At 41.5% G+C, this 19,037-nt stretch overlaps 1 protein-coding gene across 3 annotated transcripts in view; it reads right to left on the reverse strand.

Moving 5' to 3' along the window:
- mark3a (MAP/microtubule affinity-regulating kinase 3a) overlaps positions 1 to 19,037 on the reverse strand; it is a 61,926-nt gene that overhangs the window by 20,487 nt on the left and 22,402 nt on the right. For all 3 annotated transcript variants that reach the window (XM_060925836.1, XM_060925835.1, XM_060925837.1), the window contains exons 5-11: positions 17,773 to 17,838; positions 17,577 to 17,647; positions 14,056 to 14,112; positions 10,996 to 11,232; positions 10,787 to 10,906; positions 2,744 to 2,843; positions 494 to 606 (exon numbers count right to left, since the gene is read on the reverse strand). In XM_060925836.1, the coding sequence (XP_060781819.1) occupies positions 494 to 606; positions 2,744 to 2,843; positions 10,787 to 10,906; positions 10,996 to 11,232; positions 14,056 to 14,112; positions 17,577 to 17,647; positions 17,773 to 17,838 (764 nt within the window). The remainder of the gene's footprint in view (positions 1 to 493; positions 607 to 2,743; positions 2,844 to 10,786; positions 10,907 to 10,995; positions 11,233 to 14,055; positions 14,113 to 17,576; positions 17,648 to 17,772; positions 17,839 to 19,037) is intronic.

Raw genomic sequence — 19,037 nt, forward strand, 5'->3', positions numbered from 1 at the left:
TTTAGCTAGCATGATCTTGAACTTGTCTTCAACTTGTTCAATATCATGCTAGCTGAATGGAACACATCTTATATACCACTCAAAGCCAGCCAATATTATTTAAACATGTCACTCAGATCTGCGATGTATTTCGTATGAAAAATGCGAGTTTTTCAACATGTGAAGATAAACGTAATATCTTCAAGCCAACGTGAGATTTTTCTTTTTATTATGTAGAAGCATGCACAAACAAAGTACCCACATTTATCAAAACAAATCACTGATTTCCTCACAGGTGACATACAGAGATTTATGTCACAGTTTTGGTTCTCCATGTCCTGGATGTTAGTCGTATAAAAAAATCTGAATGGTGTATATCCCAGTAAAACACACATGTCCATATAATATATATCATGTATATAACACAGCGATATTATGTATTTCTATGGTGATATTCACAGAACGTACGGAAATTTACCAATGAGGAAATGGCTTTATTGGTGCAGGTCCTCACCTCGTTGAGCTTCCTGCCCAGCAGTAAGTAGGTGGCTGTGATATCATCATACTTCATCTTGGACAAAGACTCCTGAATCTCCTCCCTGGTGTAGCCCATACCAACCATCACATCTGCATACATCACCCATCAAAAGACAAGTGTGCAAAATTAGTGACGGAATAAATTCATGTTAAAATGTATGCTTCTACATGAATACGGTGGTTCCTTCTAAAATAAAATATCAGATGTTTTACAGTGCTTGAGACAAATGGGATGCTTGAGAGTTTTTCCTGGTAATGTACAGGTGTTGAATTATATGCAACAGTAAATATGGTTATTGGGTTTCAGAGGAAAATGGATAGTGTTATCACACCACCATTGTGTAATTTCATGTACTAGCTACAGTGGGGCAAAAAAGTATTTAGTCAGTCACCAATTGTGCGAGTTCTCCCACTTAAAAAGATGAGAGAGGCCTGTAATTTTCATCATAGGTACACTTCAACTATGAGAGACAAAATGAGAAAAAAAAATCCAGAAAATCACATTGTCTGATTTTTAAAGAATTTATTTGCAAATTATGGTGGAAAATAAGTATTTGGTCAATAACAAAAGTTCATCTCAATACTTTGTTATATACCCTTTGTTGGCAGTGACAGAGGTCAAACGTTTTCTGTAAGTCTTCACAAGGTTTTCACACACTGTTGCTGGTATTTTGGCCCATTCCTCCATGCAGATCTCCTCTAGAGCAGTGATGTTTTGGGGCTGTCGCTGGGCAACACAGACTTTCAACTCCTTCCAAAGATTTTCTATGGGGTTGAGATCTGGAGACTGGCTAGGCCACTCCAGGGCCTTGAAATGCTTCTTACGAAGCCACTCCTTCGTTGCCCAGGCGGTGTGTTTGGGATCATTGTCATGCTGAAAGACCCAGCCACGTTTCATCTTCAATGCCCTTGCTGATGGAAGGAGGTTTTCACTCAATCTCACGATACATGGCCCCATTCATTCTTTCCTTTACACGGATCAGTTGTCCTGGTCCCTTTGCAGAAAAACAGCCCCAAAGCATGATGTTTCCACCCCCATGCTTCACAGTAGGTATGGTGTTCTTTGGATGCAATTCAGCATTCTTTCTCTTCCAAACACGACAGGTTGAGTTTTTACCAAAAAGTTCTATTTTGGTTTAATCTGACCATATGACATTCTCCCAATCCTCTTCTGGGTCATCCAAATGCTCTCTAGCAAACTTCAGACGGGCCTGGACATGTACTGGCTTAAGCAGGGGGACATGTCTGGCGCTGCAGGATTTGAGTCCCTGGCGGCGTAGTGTGTTACTGATGGTAGCCTTTGTTACTTTGGTCCCAGCTCTCTGCAGGTTATTCACTAGGTCCCCCCGTGTGGTTCTGGGATTTTTGCTCACCGTTCTTGTGATCATTTTGACCCCACGGGGTGAGAGCTTGCATGGAGCCCCAGATCGAGGGAGATTATCAGTGGTCTTGTATGTCTTCCATTTTCTAATAATTGCTCCCACAGTTGATTTCTTCACACCAAGCTGCTTACCTATTGCAGATTCAGTCTTCCCAGCCTGGTGTAGGTCTACAATTTTGTTTCTGGTGTCCTTTGACAGCTCTTTGGTCTTGGCCATAGTGGAGTTTGGAGTGTGACTGTTTGAGGTTGTGGACAGGTGTCTTTTATACTGATAACGAGTTCAAACAGGTGCCATTAATACAGGTAACGAGTGGAGGACAGAGGAGCCTCTTAAAGAAGTTGTTACAGGTCTGTGAGAGCCAGAAATCTTGATTGTTTGTAGGTGACCAAATACTTATTTTACCGAGGAATTTACCAATTAATTCATTAAAATCCTACAATGTGATTTCCTGGATTCTTTCCCCCCATTCTGTCTCTCATAGTTGAAGTGTACCTATGATGAAAATTACAGGCCTCTCTCATCTTTTTAAGTGGGAGAACTTGCACAATTGGTGGCTGACTAAATACTTTTTTGCCCCACTGTAAGTGCCTTCTTCTAAAATTCACTTGAATTAGGCTTCACTAACAAGCACACTATCAGTCTATTTCAGTCTACCCTAACATTTCTAGCATTTGCAAGTGATGTTCATGAAGCCAAGAGGGAAGCCTTAGTTGAGGAAGCAAGTAAGAGACTGGGTCTCTGTGTGTGTGTGTGTGTTTATGTAGGCAGATCTGCCATCGTATAAAATCTGTGACCTTCACAGACAACAAATAAAACTGGAGACAAAGACCAATTTTGCTGCATACCTATCCTCTTCCCATCACAAATGTCAGCCTCTGGTTCAATGTAAGGTTTGAGTTCATCCTCCTCTGACCCAGAGTTGATCCAACGATCCTTCATAATTTGCTAGAACAGAGCAAGAATCATTCCACATCCAGTCATTATACATTGGATAAAATAAATCTACAAGAGACACACAAAAGGTGCCCTTTGAAATTTTTAGGAGGTTTTGGACCTAGATACATTAGGAACACCAGGGATGAGAGTGGATGGTCATCAAAAAAGCAGAAAACAAGATAAAGGTATGCGAGGGCGCCAAAGGCGCCTGAAGCCAACGGGGGTGGGTGGGTGGGGGGTGTCTGGGAGGGATACCCCCCTAGGAAATTTTTGAAAAATAAGGCCTTACAAACCACTTTTCCTGCAATCTGAGCTGTAGTAGATTAAAATATTATATATCTGTTGTCTTTTTTATATATTTACATGAAAATGTTTCAAATCAATAGGAGTATTGTTTGAATTCAAAATAAAAATCACATTCTGCATTCAAGGGTATGGTTATAATTCATGATCAACAAAAATGACAAGCTAAATTCACATTAAACTTAAGTTCTATTAATTATCAAAATGTTCATATATTAAATAAAATTTCTTAGGGTGACTGACCTTTTCTCCCTATGTCCTCATTAGGTGCATATGATTTCTTCAAAAAGTCTTTTGAAATATTTAAGTTTTCAAAACTGTCAGCATTATTTCAGATTTACTGACCATCATATACATGTTCAATGTATTAATCAAACGAATGCCAAGTTTATGGGATAATGTCTATGTACACTTTATACAATTATTTATAGTTCACAGTCACCTCTCAATTGATCACTTCGACTTCTTCAGCTTTTTGGCCAAAGACAAAAGCTCGTCAGTCCTCTCTTTTGTAAGAACTATTATAATTGGCTATCATGCTCTCGCCATTGATGCTTTGGCCAATTACATTGTAGATAACACGTATTCTACCACGAGACTTAGCGAGACTAAAGATGGCGAAAATGTAAACATGTAACATCATCGTAGGAATGAATTACGCTTGAGTATCACAAAGGAACATACCCCAACCCCCCTCAATAAATGAAAAAGAAAATCTCAACGGATTTGGCATAATATAAAAAGGTCGATTTTTACTCAGCAAACCGCCGAAAACTCTCTCTCTCATATATATATATATATATATATATATATATATATATATATATATATATATATATATATATACACACACACACACACACACACACAACTCTCTATTATTTATTTATTTATATATAAAAATAGAGGTGTGTGTGTGTGTGTGTATGTATATATATATATATATATATATATATATATATATATAAATAAATAAATTATATAAATAAATAATAGAGAGAGAGTTGTGTGTGTGTATATATATATATATATATATATATATATATATATATAAAAAATATATAATAGAGAGAGTTTTTATATATATATATATATATATATATATATATATATATACACACACATACATATATATACACATACATACATACACACACACATACATACATACATATATATCTCATCTCATTATCTCTAGCCGCTTTATCCTTCTACAGGGTCGCAGGCAAGCTGGAGCCTATCCCAGCTGACTACGGGCAAAAGGCGGGGTACACCCTGGACAAGTCGCCAGGTCATCACAGGGCTGACACATAGACACAGACAACCATTCACACTCACATTCACACCTACGGTCAATTTAGAGTCACCAGTTAACCTAACCTGCATGTCTTTGGACTGTGGGGGAAACCGGAGCACCCGGAGGAAACCCACGCGGACACGGGGAGAACATGCAAACTCCACACAGGAGCCCCGGGGCTCGAACCCAGGACCTTCTTGCTGTGAGGCGACAGCGCTAACCACACACATACACACACATATACATTATATACACATATACATATATATATATATATATATATATATATATATATATATATATATATATATAAAATATACATATATATATATATATATATATATATATATATATATATATATATATAAAATATACATATATATATATATATATATATATATATATATATATATATATATATATAAAATATACACACAACTCTCTCTCTCTCTCTCACACTCACAACTCTCTCTCTCACTCACACACATATACATTATATATATATACACACACACACACACACACACACACACACACACACACACACACACAGAGTTCAAAAGTTTGGGGTCACTTTGAAATGTCCTTATTTTTGAAAGAAAAGCACTGTTCTTTTCAATGAAGATCACTTTAAACTAATCAGAAATCCACTCTATACATTGCTAATGTGGTAAATAACTATTCTAGCTGCAAATGTGTGGTTTTTGGTGCAATATCTCCATAGGTGTATAGAGGCCCTTTTCCAGCAACTCTCACTCCAGTGTTCTAATGGTACAATGTGTTTGCTCATTGCCTCAGAAGGCTAATGGATGATTAGAAAACCCTTGTACAATCATGTTAGCACAGCTGAAAACAGTTTAGCTCTTTAGAGAAGCTATAAAACTGACCTTCCTTTGAGCAGATTGAGTTTCTAGAGCATCACATTTGTGGGGTCGATTAAATGCTCAAAATGGCCAGAAAAATGTCTTGACTATATTTTCTATTCATTTTACAACTTATGGTGGTAAATAAGTGTGTGACTTTTCATGGAAAACACAAAATTGTCTGGGTGACCCAAAACTTTTGAACGGTAGTGTATATATATCACATCACATCACACACACACACACACACACACACACACACACACACACACACTGGTGCATCTCAAAAAATTAGAATATTGTGAAAAAGTTCAATATTTTCCATCAGTTATTTAAGAAAGTGAAAATGTTATTATATTATAGACTCATTACACAAACTAAAATGTTTCAAGCATTTTTCTATTTTAATTTTAATCAGTATGGCATACAGTACAAAAACAAAAAAACCCATCTCAAAATATTAGAATATTTAATTTCGAGTTTGAGTAAAACAGTATGAACACAGTGTATCTCTCGGTCTAGTTCAGTACACGCAACCACAATCATGGGGAAGACTGCTGACTTGACTGTTGTCTAGAAGATGATCACTGATGCCCTCCACAAGGAGGGTACGCCACAAAAGGTCATTGCTGAAAAGGGTGGCTGGAAAAGGTGCACAAGCAACAGGGATGACCGCAGTCTTGAGAGGATTGTCAAGAAAAGTTGATTCAAGAATATGGGAGAGCTTCACAAGGAGTGGACTGAAGCTGGTGTCAGTGTATCAAGTCCCATCACGAACAGACATCTTCAAGAAAGGGGATACAACTTTCGCATTCCTAATATCAAGCTACTCCTGAGCCAGAGACAATGTCAGAAGTGTCTTATCTGGGCTAGAGAGAGAAAGAAATGGACTGTTGCTCAGTGGTCCAAAGTCCTCTTTTCAGATGAAAGTACATTTTGCATTTAATTTGGAAATCACGCTTCTAGAGTCTGGAGGAAGAGTGGAGAGGCACAGAATCCAAGGTGTTTGAAGCCCAGTGTGAAGTTTCCACAGTCTGTGATGATTTGGGGTGCCATGTCGTCTGCTGGTGTTGGTCCACTGTATTTTATCAAGTCCAAAGTCAACACAGCCATCTACCAGGAGATTTTAGAGCACTTCATGCTTCCATCTGCTGATGAGCTTTTTGGAGATGCTGATTTCCTTTTCCAGCAGGACTTAGCACCTACCCACAGTGCCAAAACTACTACCAAATGGTTTGCTGACCATGATATTACTGTGTTTGATTGGCCAGCCAACTTGCCTGACCTGAACCCCATAGAGAATCTACGGGGTATTGTCAAGAGGAAGATGAGAAACACCCGACCCAAAAATACAGATACGCTTAAGGCCACTATCAAAGCAACCTGGGCTTCAGTAACACCTCAGCAGTGCCACAGACTGATCACCTCCATGCCACACCGCATTGATACAGTAATTCATGGTAAAGGAGCCCCAACCAAGTATTGAGTGTATAAATGAATATACTTTTCAGAAGTTGGACATTTCTGTATTGTAAATCCTTTTTTTGATTGATCTTAGGGAATATTCTAATAATTTGAGATACTGGATTTCTGATTTTCATGAGCTATAAGCCATAATCATCAAAATTAAAACAAAAAAGGCTTTAAATATTTCACTTTACATGTAATAAATATAGAATATATGAAAGTTTACCTTTTTGAATTAAATTATGAAAAAAAGGAACTTTTTCATGGTATATATCTCCCCTCCTAGAACTGCCACCTTATTGTGGTGGAGGGGTTTGTGTGCTTGAATGATCCTAGGAGCTATGTTGTCGGGGGCATTACGCCCCTGTTAGGGTCTCCCAAGGCAGACAGGTCCTAGGTGACAGGCCAGACCAAGAGCAGTTCACCAAAACCCTTATGGATAAAAAAAGTCAAGGACCGTGACGTCGCCCGGTATGGCACAGCCGGGGCCCCACCCTGGAGCCAGGCCCGGGATTGGGGCTCGTATGCGAGTGCTTGGTGGCCGGGCCTTTGCCCACGGGGCCCGGCCGGGCTCAGCCCGAAGAGGTGATGTGGGCCCGACCTCCTGTGGGTTCACCACCCACAGAGGTAGCCATAGGGGGCTGGTGCAGTGTGGAGTGCAGTGTGTAGGCAGCAGTCAAAGGCAGGGGCCTCAACGACCTGATGCCCGAACACAGCAGCTAGCTGTTGGGACATGGAATGTCACTTCGCTGGGGGGGGGAGAGAGAGAACCTGAGCTTGTGCGGGAGGTTGAGAGGTACCGGCTAGAGATAGTCGGGCTCCAGAACCCAGCTCCTCGAGAGGGGCTGGACTCTCCACTTCTCTGGAGTCGCCCATGGTGAGCAGCGGCGGGCTGGTGTGGGCTTGCTTATAGCTCCCCAGCTCAGCCGCCATGTGTTGGAGTTTACCCCAGTGAACGAGAGGGTCGCCTCTCTGCGCCTTCGGGTCGGGGAGAGGGCTCTTGCTGTCGTTTGTGCCTACGGGCCGAATAGCAGTATAGAGTATCCGGCCTTCTTGGAGTCCCTGGGAGAGGTACCGAGAGGTCCTCAGACTGGGGACTCCATTGTTGTACTGGGGGACTTCAAGGCTCACGTGGGCGACGACAGTGACACCTGGAGGGGCGTGATTGGGAGGAACGGCCTCCCCGATCTGAACCCAAGTGGTGTTTTGTTATTGTTCTGTGCTAGTCACGGTTTGTCCATAACGAACACCATGTTCGAGCATCGGGGTGTCCATAAGTGCACGTGGCACCAGGACACCTTAGGTCGGAGGTCGATGATCGACTTTGTCATTTCATCTGATCTCCGGCCATATGTCTTGGACACTCGGGTGAAGAGAGGGGCTGAGCTGTCAACTGATCACCACCTGGTGGTGAGTTGGATCCGCTGGCGGAAGAGGAAGCCGGACAGACCTGGCAGGCCCAAACGCATGGTGAGGGTCTGCTGGGAACGTCTGGCCAAGCACTCTGTCGGGGAGGTCTTTAACTCCCACCTCTGGGAGAGCTTCTCCCAGCTTCCAAGGGAGGCGGGGGACATTGAGTCTAAGTGGACCATGTTCTCTACCTCCATTGTAGACGCAGCTGTTCGGAGGTGTGGCCGCAAGGTCTCCGGTGCCTGTCGTGGCGGGAATCCCCGAACCCGGTGGTGGACACCGGAAGTAAGGGACGCCGTCAAGCTGAAGGAGTCGTCCTATCGGGCCATGTTGGCCTCTGGGACTCCAGAGGCAGCTGACGGGTATCGGCAGGCCAGGCGTACCGCAGCTCGGGCAGTTGCGGAGGCAAAAACTCGGAACTGGGAGGAGTTCGGTGAGGCCATGGAGAACGACTATCGGTCGGCCTCGAAGAAATTCTGGCAAACCGTCCGACGCCTCAGGAGGAGGAAGCAGTACTCTGCCAACAATGTTTACAGTGCGGGTGGGGAGCTGTTGACCTCAACTGGGGACATTGTCGGGTGGTGGAAGGAATACTTCGAGGATCTCCTCAATCCCACCGTCACATCTTCCATTGAGGAAGCGGAGGTTGATGACTCAGGGGTGGACTCATCCATTACCCAAGCCGAAGTCACTGAGGTGGTTTTCAAGCTCCTCGGTGGCAAGGCACCGGGGGTGGATGAGATCCGCCCCGAGTATCTCAAGTCTCTGGATGTTGTGGGGCTGTCTTGGCTGACATGCCTCTGCAGCATCGCGTGGAGGTCAGGGACAGTGCCTCTGGAGTGGCAGACTGGGGTGGTGGTCCCTCTTTTTAAGAAAGGGGACCGGAGAGTGTGCTCCAATTATAGGGGAATCACACTTCTCAGCCTCCCAGGGAAGGTTTACTCCACGGTACTGGAGAGGAGAATTCGGCCAATAGTCGAACCTCGGATCCAAGAGGAACAATGCGGTTTTCGTCCTGGTCGTGGAACACTGGACCAGCTCTATACCCTTCATAGGGTGCTCGAGGGTTCATGGGAGTTTGTCCAACCAGTCCACATGTGCTTTGTGGATCTGGAGAAGGCATTTGACCGTGTCCCTCATGGTATTCTGTGGGGGGTGCTTCGAGAGTATGGGGTTCGGGGCTCTTTGCTAAGGGCTGTCCGGTCCCTGTACGAACGGAGCAGGAGTCTGGTTCGCATTGCCGGCAGTAAGTCAGACATGTTCCCAGTGCATGTTGGACTCCGGCAGGGCTGCCCTTTGTCACCGGTTCTGTTCATAATTTTTATGGACAGAATTTCTAGGCGCAGCCAGGGGCCGGAAGGAATCCTGTTTGGGACCCACAGGATTTCATCTCTGCTTTTTGCGGATGATGTTGTCCTGTTGGCTTCTTCAAACCAGGACCTTCAGCATGCACTGGGGCGGTTTGCAGCCGAGTGTGAAGCGGCTGGGATGAGAATCAGCACCTCCAAGTCCGAGGCCATGGTTCTCGACCGGAAAAGGGTGGCTTGCCCTCTCCAGATTCGTGAAAGTCCTGCCTCAAGTGGAGGAGTTTAAGTATCTCGAGATCTTGTTCACGAGTGAGGGAAGGATGGAGCGTGAGATCGACAGGCGGATCAGTGCAGCCTCCGTAGTGATGCGGTCGCTTTACCGGTCCGTCGTGGTGAAGGAGCTGAGCCAAAAGGTGAAGCTCTCAATTTACCGGTCGATCTACGTTCCGACTCTCACCTATGGTCATGAGCTTTGGGTAATGACCGAAAGAACAAGATCGCGGATACAAGCGGCCGAAATGAGTTTCCTTCACAGGGTGGCTGGGCACTCCCTTAGAGATAGGGTGAGAAGCACAGTCACTCAGGAGGAGCTCGGAGTAGAGCCGCTGCTCCTCCACATCGAGAGGAATCAGCTGAGGTGGCTCGGGCATCTCTTTCAGATGCCTCCTGGACGCCTCCCTGGGGAGGTGTTCCAGGCATGTCCCCCCGGGGAAGACCCAGGACACGCTGGAGGGACTATGTCTCTCGGCTGGCCTGGGAACGCCTCGGTGTTCTTCCCGAGGAGCTGGCCGAGGTGTCTGGGGAAAGGGAAGTTTGGGCTTCCATGCTCAGACTGCTGCCTCTTTGTTGTGAGATATATATATATATATATATATATATATATATATATATATATATATATATATATATATATAAAAACACAAAGAGGCGGCTTGTCGTCAGTGCCATTGCAATTCCCCTGACAAGCAGCAGAGGGCGCACAATATAACTTTTCAAACAGTCTCTTCTGTTCTTAAATATGAAAAAAGAGCACACATGTATAAATAAATGTTGGCAAATATTGACATACTCATTGTTGGAATACACTATAGAACACCAGAGGAGTATGAAGGAGAATAATGGAATGTTTTATGTCTTGCAACTAGGAAACAGTGAAGTGCAGACAAAGCTTTTTGTGAGCTCTCTCACTATTCTCCACTCAGAGCATACACAGGGTGCACATACCACAAACTGCAGCTGCATTATTCACTCTTCTATGGGAACAGGACTAGGCTGAAGTTAAAAAAGGATGCCAAAGACACAAACCTCTAGTGTTCCTCTCTTAGCAGGGTTGAGCACCAGGAAACGTTTGAGGAGATTCTCGCAGTCTGTAGACATGTAGAAGGGAATGCGATATTTACCTCTTAACACACGTTCACGTAGCTCCTGCAGAACACACAAAAACAGAAATGACAAATTCTCAATTCAACTATGGATGTCAAACTATAAATGAAATTGTGCATAGAAATGCAAACCTTGAGGTTCTGGCCATCAAAAGGGAGTGATCCGCTAACCAGAGTGTAGAGTATGACCCCCAGACTCCAAACATCCACCTCAGGCCCATCATATTTCTTGCCCTGAAAGAGCTCAGGAGCAGCGTATGGAGGACTGCCGCAGAACGTGTCTAACTTATTCCCCAATGTGAACTGGTTGCTGAAGCCAAAATCCGCTATCTTTATGTTCATATCAGCATCTAACAGCAAGTTTTCAGCCTAAGATAAAACAGATATAGAGGAGTTACTGATCCTTTCCAGCCTTTTAAAATATAAACTGTTATAAAAAGTCCAAGTCGCTCCAAATCACAAATACTTCTATATATGTAACAGAAAAATTGCCGATTGTTGATACTCAGAGATGAAAATATTTACACTCAAAGACAAAATTAGACACAATCTAAAAATTAAATGTAATCTAAATTTTTTTTTAGAAACAATATGAAAAAAATCAAAACGCAATAATGTGCTGTCATAGTTCAGTTACAGATAGAAGCATACTGCTCAGTGTATGCCTAAAACTGGGCATATACCCTACACAATGGATAAAACCAGAACAGGTTAAACAAGAATGCTCTGAGAGCACAATATCCCCCGCTGGCAACTATGCCATAACTCGTGTTTTTAGCCATGTTGAATGCAACTGAATTGAACGAAATTGCAATAAGTGTATTACCAACATATAACAAAAGAATCCTGCCAAGTTTTGTGAAATTCCTCCAAAAATTGTGACAGGAGTTGATTTCAGAAGGTGAGCACCCTTCCCGGGACAGACAGACAGACGGACATCCCCACGACATAATCTCCCTTTGGGCCTTTCAGCCAGCAGGGGATAAAAACTTTTTGCCAAATTACATGAAATTCCCCCAAAAATTGTGAAGGAAGTTGATTTCAGAAAGCAAGCACACCTTGATGAAATTGCCAAAGTACAAGTTTGTTAATAATCAAAGGACATAACTCTGGTAAAATTTGCCCAAATTAAACGAAACTTCAATACGTGTATACTGTAACTGCATAACTGTCATTGCCAAGTTTGGTGAAATTCCTCCACAAATTGTGAGAGTTTATTTCAGAAGAACGTACACCCTCATGAAATTGTCAAAAGTTATTTAATCGAGGGTAAAAACTTTGGTAAAATTTTCACAAACAAAATTAAATCGCAATATGCATATTACCGTCATATAACAAGGCCTTTTGCCAAGTTTCGAGAAATTCATCCAAAAATTGTGAGAGGAGTTGATGTCAGAAGGTGAGCACACCTTCATGAAATTGTGAAAGTACAAGCTTGCTAAAGCAGAACTGAAGTCATTTTTAAACTTGCTTTATTCCTTAATTAACGTGTTATTCAATTACTTTTTCAGTTTTAGTAACCTTATATCGTGACTCATATTGGCAACTAAGTATAATATTTAATTGCAATTATTGGCCTATTCGGTTTTTAGCCATGTTAAATTTAGTTTGTTTGGTCCACGGCAGGCGTCGCTTATCCACACGATCTTCAAGAGACTTGTGCAAGACTTTGAAACGTGAAGTGTTAGCCAGGTGTCAGTGCCGCTATTTTGAAAACCGTTTTCCCAAACGAAATATTGCACAAAAACAAGTTTAAATGACTACGACTGCCTACTTTTTTCAAACTTTCCTAATTGCTATCAAAACAAACAAAACTTCCGGCTTGATTACATCAGCATTCGAAAGAGGGCGCGCATGTCTTTTGACAATGTTGGCAGATGTTGGTAACTTTGATTTCCGCTGTGTTTTACTTGCGTCCTATGATGTCTCGCACAGGTCTCAACGAATCTCCTTTATGGGCATTGCTTTGACATATGGACTGATATATTACATAGCATATTTCAAACACTCATACCTTGCTATAGCAGTGACAAAATAGCTATCAAAAATGCACTTATATTTAATAAAATGAAATAAATAGAATTTTGATAATTTTAAAATATTTGCCTTCAGTTCTCCTTTAATCAGGGGCCACAACTCTGGTAAAATGCAACCAAATTGAACAAAATAACAATATGCGTACTACAGACATAACAATGCTTTTTACCAAGTTTCGTGAAATTCCTCCAAAAACAGAGAGAAGTTGATTTCAGAAAGAAAACACACTCTCATGAAATTGTCAAAGTATAATTTTGTTAATCAAGGGCTGTAACTCTGGTAAAATGTGACTGAATTTAACAAAATTACAATGTGTATTACCGACATAGAACAAGAATCCTATCAAGTTTTGTGAAATTCCTCCAAAAATTGAGAGAGGAGTTGATTTCAGAAGGTGAGCACCCTTTCCGGGACGGACATCGCCACGACATAATCCCCCTTCGGGCCTTCCGGCCAGTGGGGGATAAAGACCAGAAAACATTGCACACATTTCTATCCGTGATTTTAAACAAACAAAGGAGATGGGCATATTACATCTGGCTGACCTTGTTCACCATCTTAACCTACAGTATTGCAGTGTTTCAGTCATTACAAAGCAAACAAATATAAGATGTAAAACATTTGCTGATTTTTAAAATTTGCCAGAAAGCACTAATTGGAGAGAAAACAGAGCTAAAAATCCTGTTGGTGTTACCAACTTAAACTTCACAAATCAAAAAGGTACGTCTGCTAATAACAACAACAACATATTTTCAAGCAGCATGATCTATTACAATCTCCTACTCCTCAGGAACACACTACATTTCATGCTCTGGTAGTTTCTCCTCACTCCACTTAGATGCTATTACGTGTGACAAATCAAATATGTGTTACTAATAATCTCAGGAACATGCCATGACCCTTTCTTATCTCCGTCTTTGACTTACGCAGAGGCATAGATGTAACCAAAAGCCCTCTTACTGTTCTCATGGATTATTCATAACAGCATGTCAGCATGGACAATCTAGATAATGAGTGAGCTCTCAACAGAACATGTTGTGCTTTCTCACATGCAGTACAGAGACACAGCAAAAATATGATCATGTTTACCCTCAGCCAAAAGAGCATGCACATGAACACACACACACACACACACACACACACACACACACGTACCTTCAAGTCTCGGTGAACAATGTGTTTCTGGTGACAGTACTGCACAGCTGATACAATCTGAGAACAACAAAATTTTCATTAAGTAAACTTAAAATCTAGACATAGCAATATCTAAACATCTAGACATAGCAATATCTAAACATCCTTCCATTTATTGCCGATTGCATCTCACCCTCATGTGGGAGGACGGCTTTACCTAAATCGAACAAAAGGTACACTGTGCTCTGAGCAGCACATGAGGGAGCGATCATCTGCTTTCACAAACTGGCTAATGTTTCATCCCGATGAACACAATTGTTTGACCTGTTTTCCCCCCAGTGTCAGTGCTGCTACTACAGGATCTTGTTTACCATTCTTTATCTTAAATCTGCAGATGCAACCACAATTGTCTCATATTCTGAACAGGAAGCAATCTTTTGTAAATATTAGATGTAAACAATATCCAGGTAGAGAACACATTTTTATTCCGGGCATTAGAGATAGCATCAGGGTTGTGCCAGTCCAGATTGTGATTCTGTTTGAATAGCCTACTGATGAGCAGTGCTGGGCACATTACTTTGAAAAAGTAATTAGTTACAAGTACTAGTTACTTCTCCAAAAAAGTAATTGCGTTAGTAACTGCGTTACTTCACTAGAAAAGTAACTAGTTACCAGGAAAAGTATTTATTGCGTTACTTTTTTTTTTTTGCTTACAGATAAACGAGGATAACTGTTCTTTTCTAGTGAAGTAACGCAGTTACTAACGCATTTACAGAACTTTGTTTCCAGGGCACAGTTTGCATTGGACATAAACATTATTGCCTTTGACTTCAACCAGCGTGAAATTATGCCGGTGTTTCCAGTTCGAAAATGCGACTTTGCGGCTTGGTGCTGCCATTGTCTCTTCCCCATCTCTGTGTGCGCGTGTGTGCGTAGCGGGAAAACACAATCGACTCCACCCACCTAGAACATCTTAGCAAATCACGATTTGTTCTCTTGCATTCAAAGGGTGAATGGGAGAATGTAAAAGCCATATTGGTACATAATTATTATTATATATTGCGGTACCGTGTTGCCAATGCTCATGTTGTCAAGGCGCCCATATCAAATTGTAACGCATCACGTTACTTCCCGAGTAACGGTAACGGCGATACAAATATGGATTAAGTAACTAAGTAATTATTCCGTTACCCAAAATGTGGCTCCGTTAGTAACGCCGTTATACTCTAACGCCGTTATTCCCAGCACTGCTGATGAGTAATGAGACTTCAAGCTGAGAACTCAATGGGAACTAACTAGGGCTCCAAAGTTAAAGGACACATTTTAATTCACTTAGTTTGCCAGTCTCAAGAAATCCAATAATACAGACACTGCATAGCATGTGTGGGAGAGAAGAGAGCTCAGATAGTCAGCATTACTACCTCAGAATATTAGAGGAAAAAAAAGGATGAGTCTCTGTGGCAAATCTTCCATCTACAATCCCAAATCAGAAAAAGTTGGGATGGATGGAAAAATGTTAAAAAAAAAAAAAAAAAAGGCAGTGATTTCTAATTTTACTTTGACTTGTATTTCTTTGCAGACAATATGAATGCAAGATATTTCATGTTTTGTCTGCTCAACTTCATTTGTTAATATACATCCTTTCCTGCATTTCAGGCCTGCAACACATTCCCCAAAAAAGTTGCAACAGGACAATTTAGGGGTGGTAATGAGGTAAAACAATTAATTTGGGATTTGGATATTTTACATTTTACGCTCTATGGTGCATGATATCATTAAACAATTCAAGGAATCTGGAGGAATTTCGGTAGATAAAGGGCAAGGGCGCAAGCCTAAGCTGAACACCTGTGATCTCGGATCCCTCAGATGGCATCAAGAACCGTCATTCATCTATAGCTGATATAACCACATGGGCTCGGGATTACTTTAGCAACCCTTTGTTAAGCACTACAACACAGTTACAGCCATAAATTGGGCAGCCATGGCCTAAAGGTTAGAGAAGCAGGTTTGACTCTGGGGTATCTGGGATGGACCATCGCACAGTAGAAATGTGCTTTGTGGTCAGATAAATCAGTATTCCAGGTCTTTTTTTGTAAGAAATGGAGGTCATGTGCTCCAGACCAAAGACGAAAAGGAACATCCAGACTGTTACCAGCAACAAGTCCAAAAGCCCAGCTCGGTCATCATATGGGGTTGTGTCAGTGCCCTTGGCAAAGGTAACTTACACTTCTGTGATGGCAGCATTAACGCAGAAAAGCACATTGAGACTCTGGAGTAACATTTTCTGCCTTCAAGACGACATCTTTTTCCAAGGGTATTTCAGCAAGACAATTCAAAACCACATTCTGCACACATTACAAAGGCAGGCTGCGGAAGGAAAAGGTATCCGTCCCCACTGTCCCCAAGAGAGAATGTGTGGCAAATTTTGAAATGTAAAATGACAATGACTCTGTACTGCTGCACACCTTAGGACCAGTTTACAGGAAGAATGGGACAAAACACCTGAAATGCTTCATCACTTGTGGCCCTTTTCCACTACCCTTTTTCAGCTCACTTCAGCTCACTTCAGCCCGACACGGCTCGTGTTTCGACTACCAAAAACCAGCACGACTCAGCTCGTTTCAGCCCTGCTTAGCCCCTAAAACTCGCACGGTTTTGGAGTGGGGCTGAAGCGAGCCAAGCCGTGCCGAGTGAGGCTGGGGGCGTGAGCAGACACTCCCCTGTGCACTGATTGGTGAGGAGGCGTGTCCTCACATGCCCACACACGCCCCGCGAGCGCGCTGGGATCTGTAAACACCGCAAACCCGGAAGGAGAAGAATTACGAGAATTTCTGAAGCCTTATGCGCCTCCCCTCATCTATACGCTCTTGCCAGTATCTGTTGGCGTTGTCGGTGACAACAAGCCACAGCACCAAGACCAGCAACACTAACGACTCCATGTCCTCCATGTTTATTGTTTACTATCCGGGTCGTGAGACTACCGCTTAAAAGCTCACTGATGTCACTTTTTGCGCTGCTTAACGACATCACCTGACGTCCACCCACTTTCGCTAACTCCACCCAATGTGTCCACCCACTTCCAGCCAGCACGGTTCAGCGCGGTTGTAGTCGAAATGCAACTCCAACAGCCCCGCTCAGCCCGACTCAGCACGGCACGGCTCAGCCCGACTCAGCCGCGTTTGTAGTGGAAAAGCGGCATTGGTGTCTTTGGTCCCTAAGCATCTTTTGAGTGTTGTGAGAAGGAACTGCAACATTATAAAGTGGTAAATGCTTTACTGTCCCAACTTTTTTTTTTTTTTTAAATGTGTTGCAAGAATCAAGTGTTTATTTTGAAAAAAAAAATTTTAAATGAGGTAAAACATCAAATAATGTGCTGTTGTATAGTTTTGAATGCAATACATGTCAAAGATTACTTACAAATCATTGTTTTTAGTTTATTTTCAATTTCAACATACCATCCCAACTTTTTTCCTGATTTGGGGCTATATGTTCAAACTGTATGTGAGAATATGAACATAAAACAGATGTTCAGAACACTGCACCTGTCGAAATTTAGCCCTGGCTTCTTTCTCCTTCATCCTGCCATGAGTAACAAGGTAGTCAAAAACTTCACCTGCACACAGAAATCAAAGCAATGAAACCCATGAGAACAAAGACAAATCTAAAATCTATTACAAGACAGCACAAATAAGAGAAAAGAGGTCAGGTCTGAAACAGATACCCATACAGTATGCTCACCTCCACTGGCATACTCCATCACAAGATAAAGATTCCTCTCGGTCTCAATCACCTCAAACAGCTTTACTGCAGGGAACGAGTAGACAAAAGACAAATTAAAACTTACATTTTACTCATTTGGAGTAAATAATCTTCCAGTGTTTAAACTGACAGCATGATCCTGAACAGATCAATGACTGAATAATGCAGGTTTAAAGTTGGGATATTAAATCTCTTAATTTCAATAGAAACAGGAAAAAATAGAGGGGAAAAAGGCATTCAGATTCATTGATTCCAATTTGCAATGTTTTAACAACAAAAACAAAAAAGTTAGATAGCTTAGATAGCTTGATAGATAGATAGATAGATAAACAGACAGACAGAAATATTCCAATATCTGCAATACATCCAAAAATTGTAAAAAAAAAAAAAGTGATAAATTAATCACATTGCCTAGGCCTAGTTTTAACATCCAAAAACTGATTTCTTCTCACACAATTTTCCATTTACAATGTTTTCCTTTGTTTTGTTTTACAGCTCTCTTTTTTTTTTTAAAACAAAGAAAGAACAATGTAAATAAATTAGAACAGGAACATTTCACCAACAGCTTTGTTTTGCTTTTCCACCGACATGCACTCAATCAAAAAATGAGAAAAAACATTCGACAATTAAAATATTCTACTCAAATAATAGGTGAAACTGTTTAACTTTGCTCTACCAAAAATCTCAATTGAATTACTTTACAAATAAAATATTTTCTCTCTGAAATACGTACTCCAGATAAGACATCTCTAAAGGAACACTTTAAATAAATGTAATTAGGGCTGTGCGATATGGGAAAAAATGAATATCCCGATACATTTTCTCCATTTCACGATACATATCTCGATATATTTAAATCTCCTCTAAAGGATCCCATGAAATCTAACTTTTAGTCTTTACTGTTTTCACTACAATCCCTGCAGATTAAATAACATTCTTGGTTAACTTTACAGGTGGTTTTCAACAACACATTTTAAATTGTCATGTTCGTGATTAATCACAATTGAATTGAAATAAGACTATTTTTATTCAACAAAGATGTGGCACAAACTGCAAAAACAATCTTGAAAATTGCAACAAAGGGGCAATACAATACAGAGCTGCTCAGAGCTCAAACCAATAAAGTGCAAACTCAACACTGAGAAAGACATTTAGCCTAAATAAGAAAAGTGCTCATTCATTAAATTATTTTAAAAAATAGATCTCCAAGCTATTAACCTGACTACTGAGAACCACTGGAATAT

The sequence above is a fragment of the Neoarius graeffei genome, chromosome 7 (assembly GCF_027579695.1).
Source record: "Neoarius graeffei isolate fNeoGra1 chromosome 7, fNeoGra1.pri, whole genome shotgun sequence".
NCBI classification, from domain to species: Eukaryota; Metazoa; Chordata; class Actinopteri; order Siluriformes; family Ariidae; genus Neoarius; species Neoarius graeffei.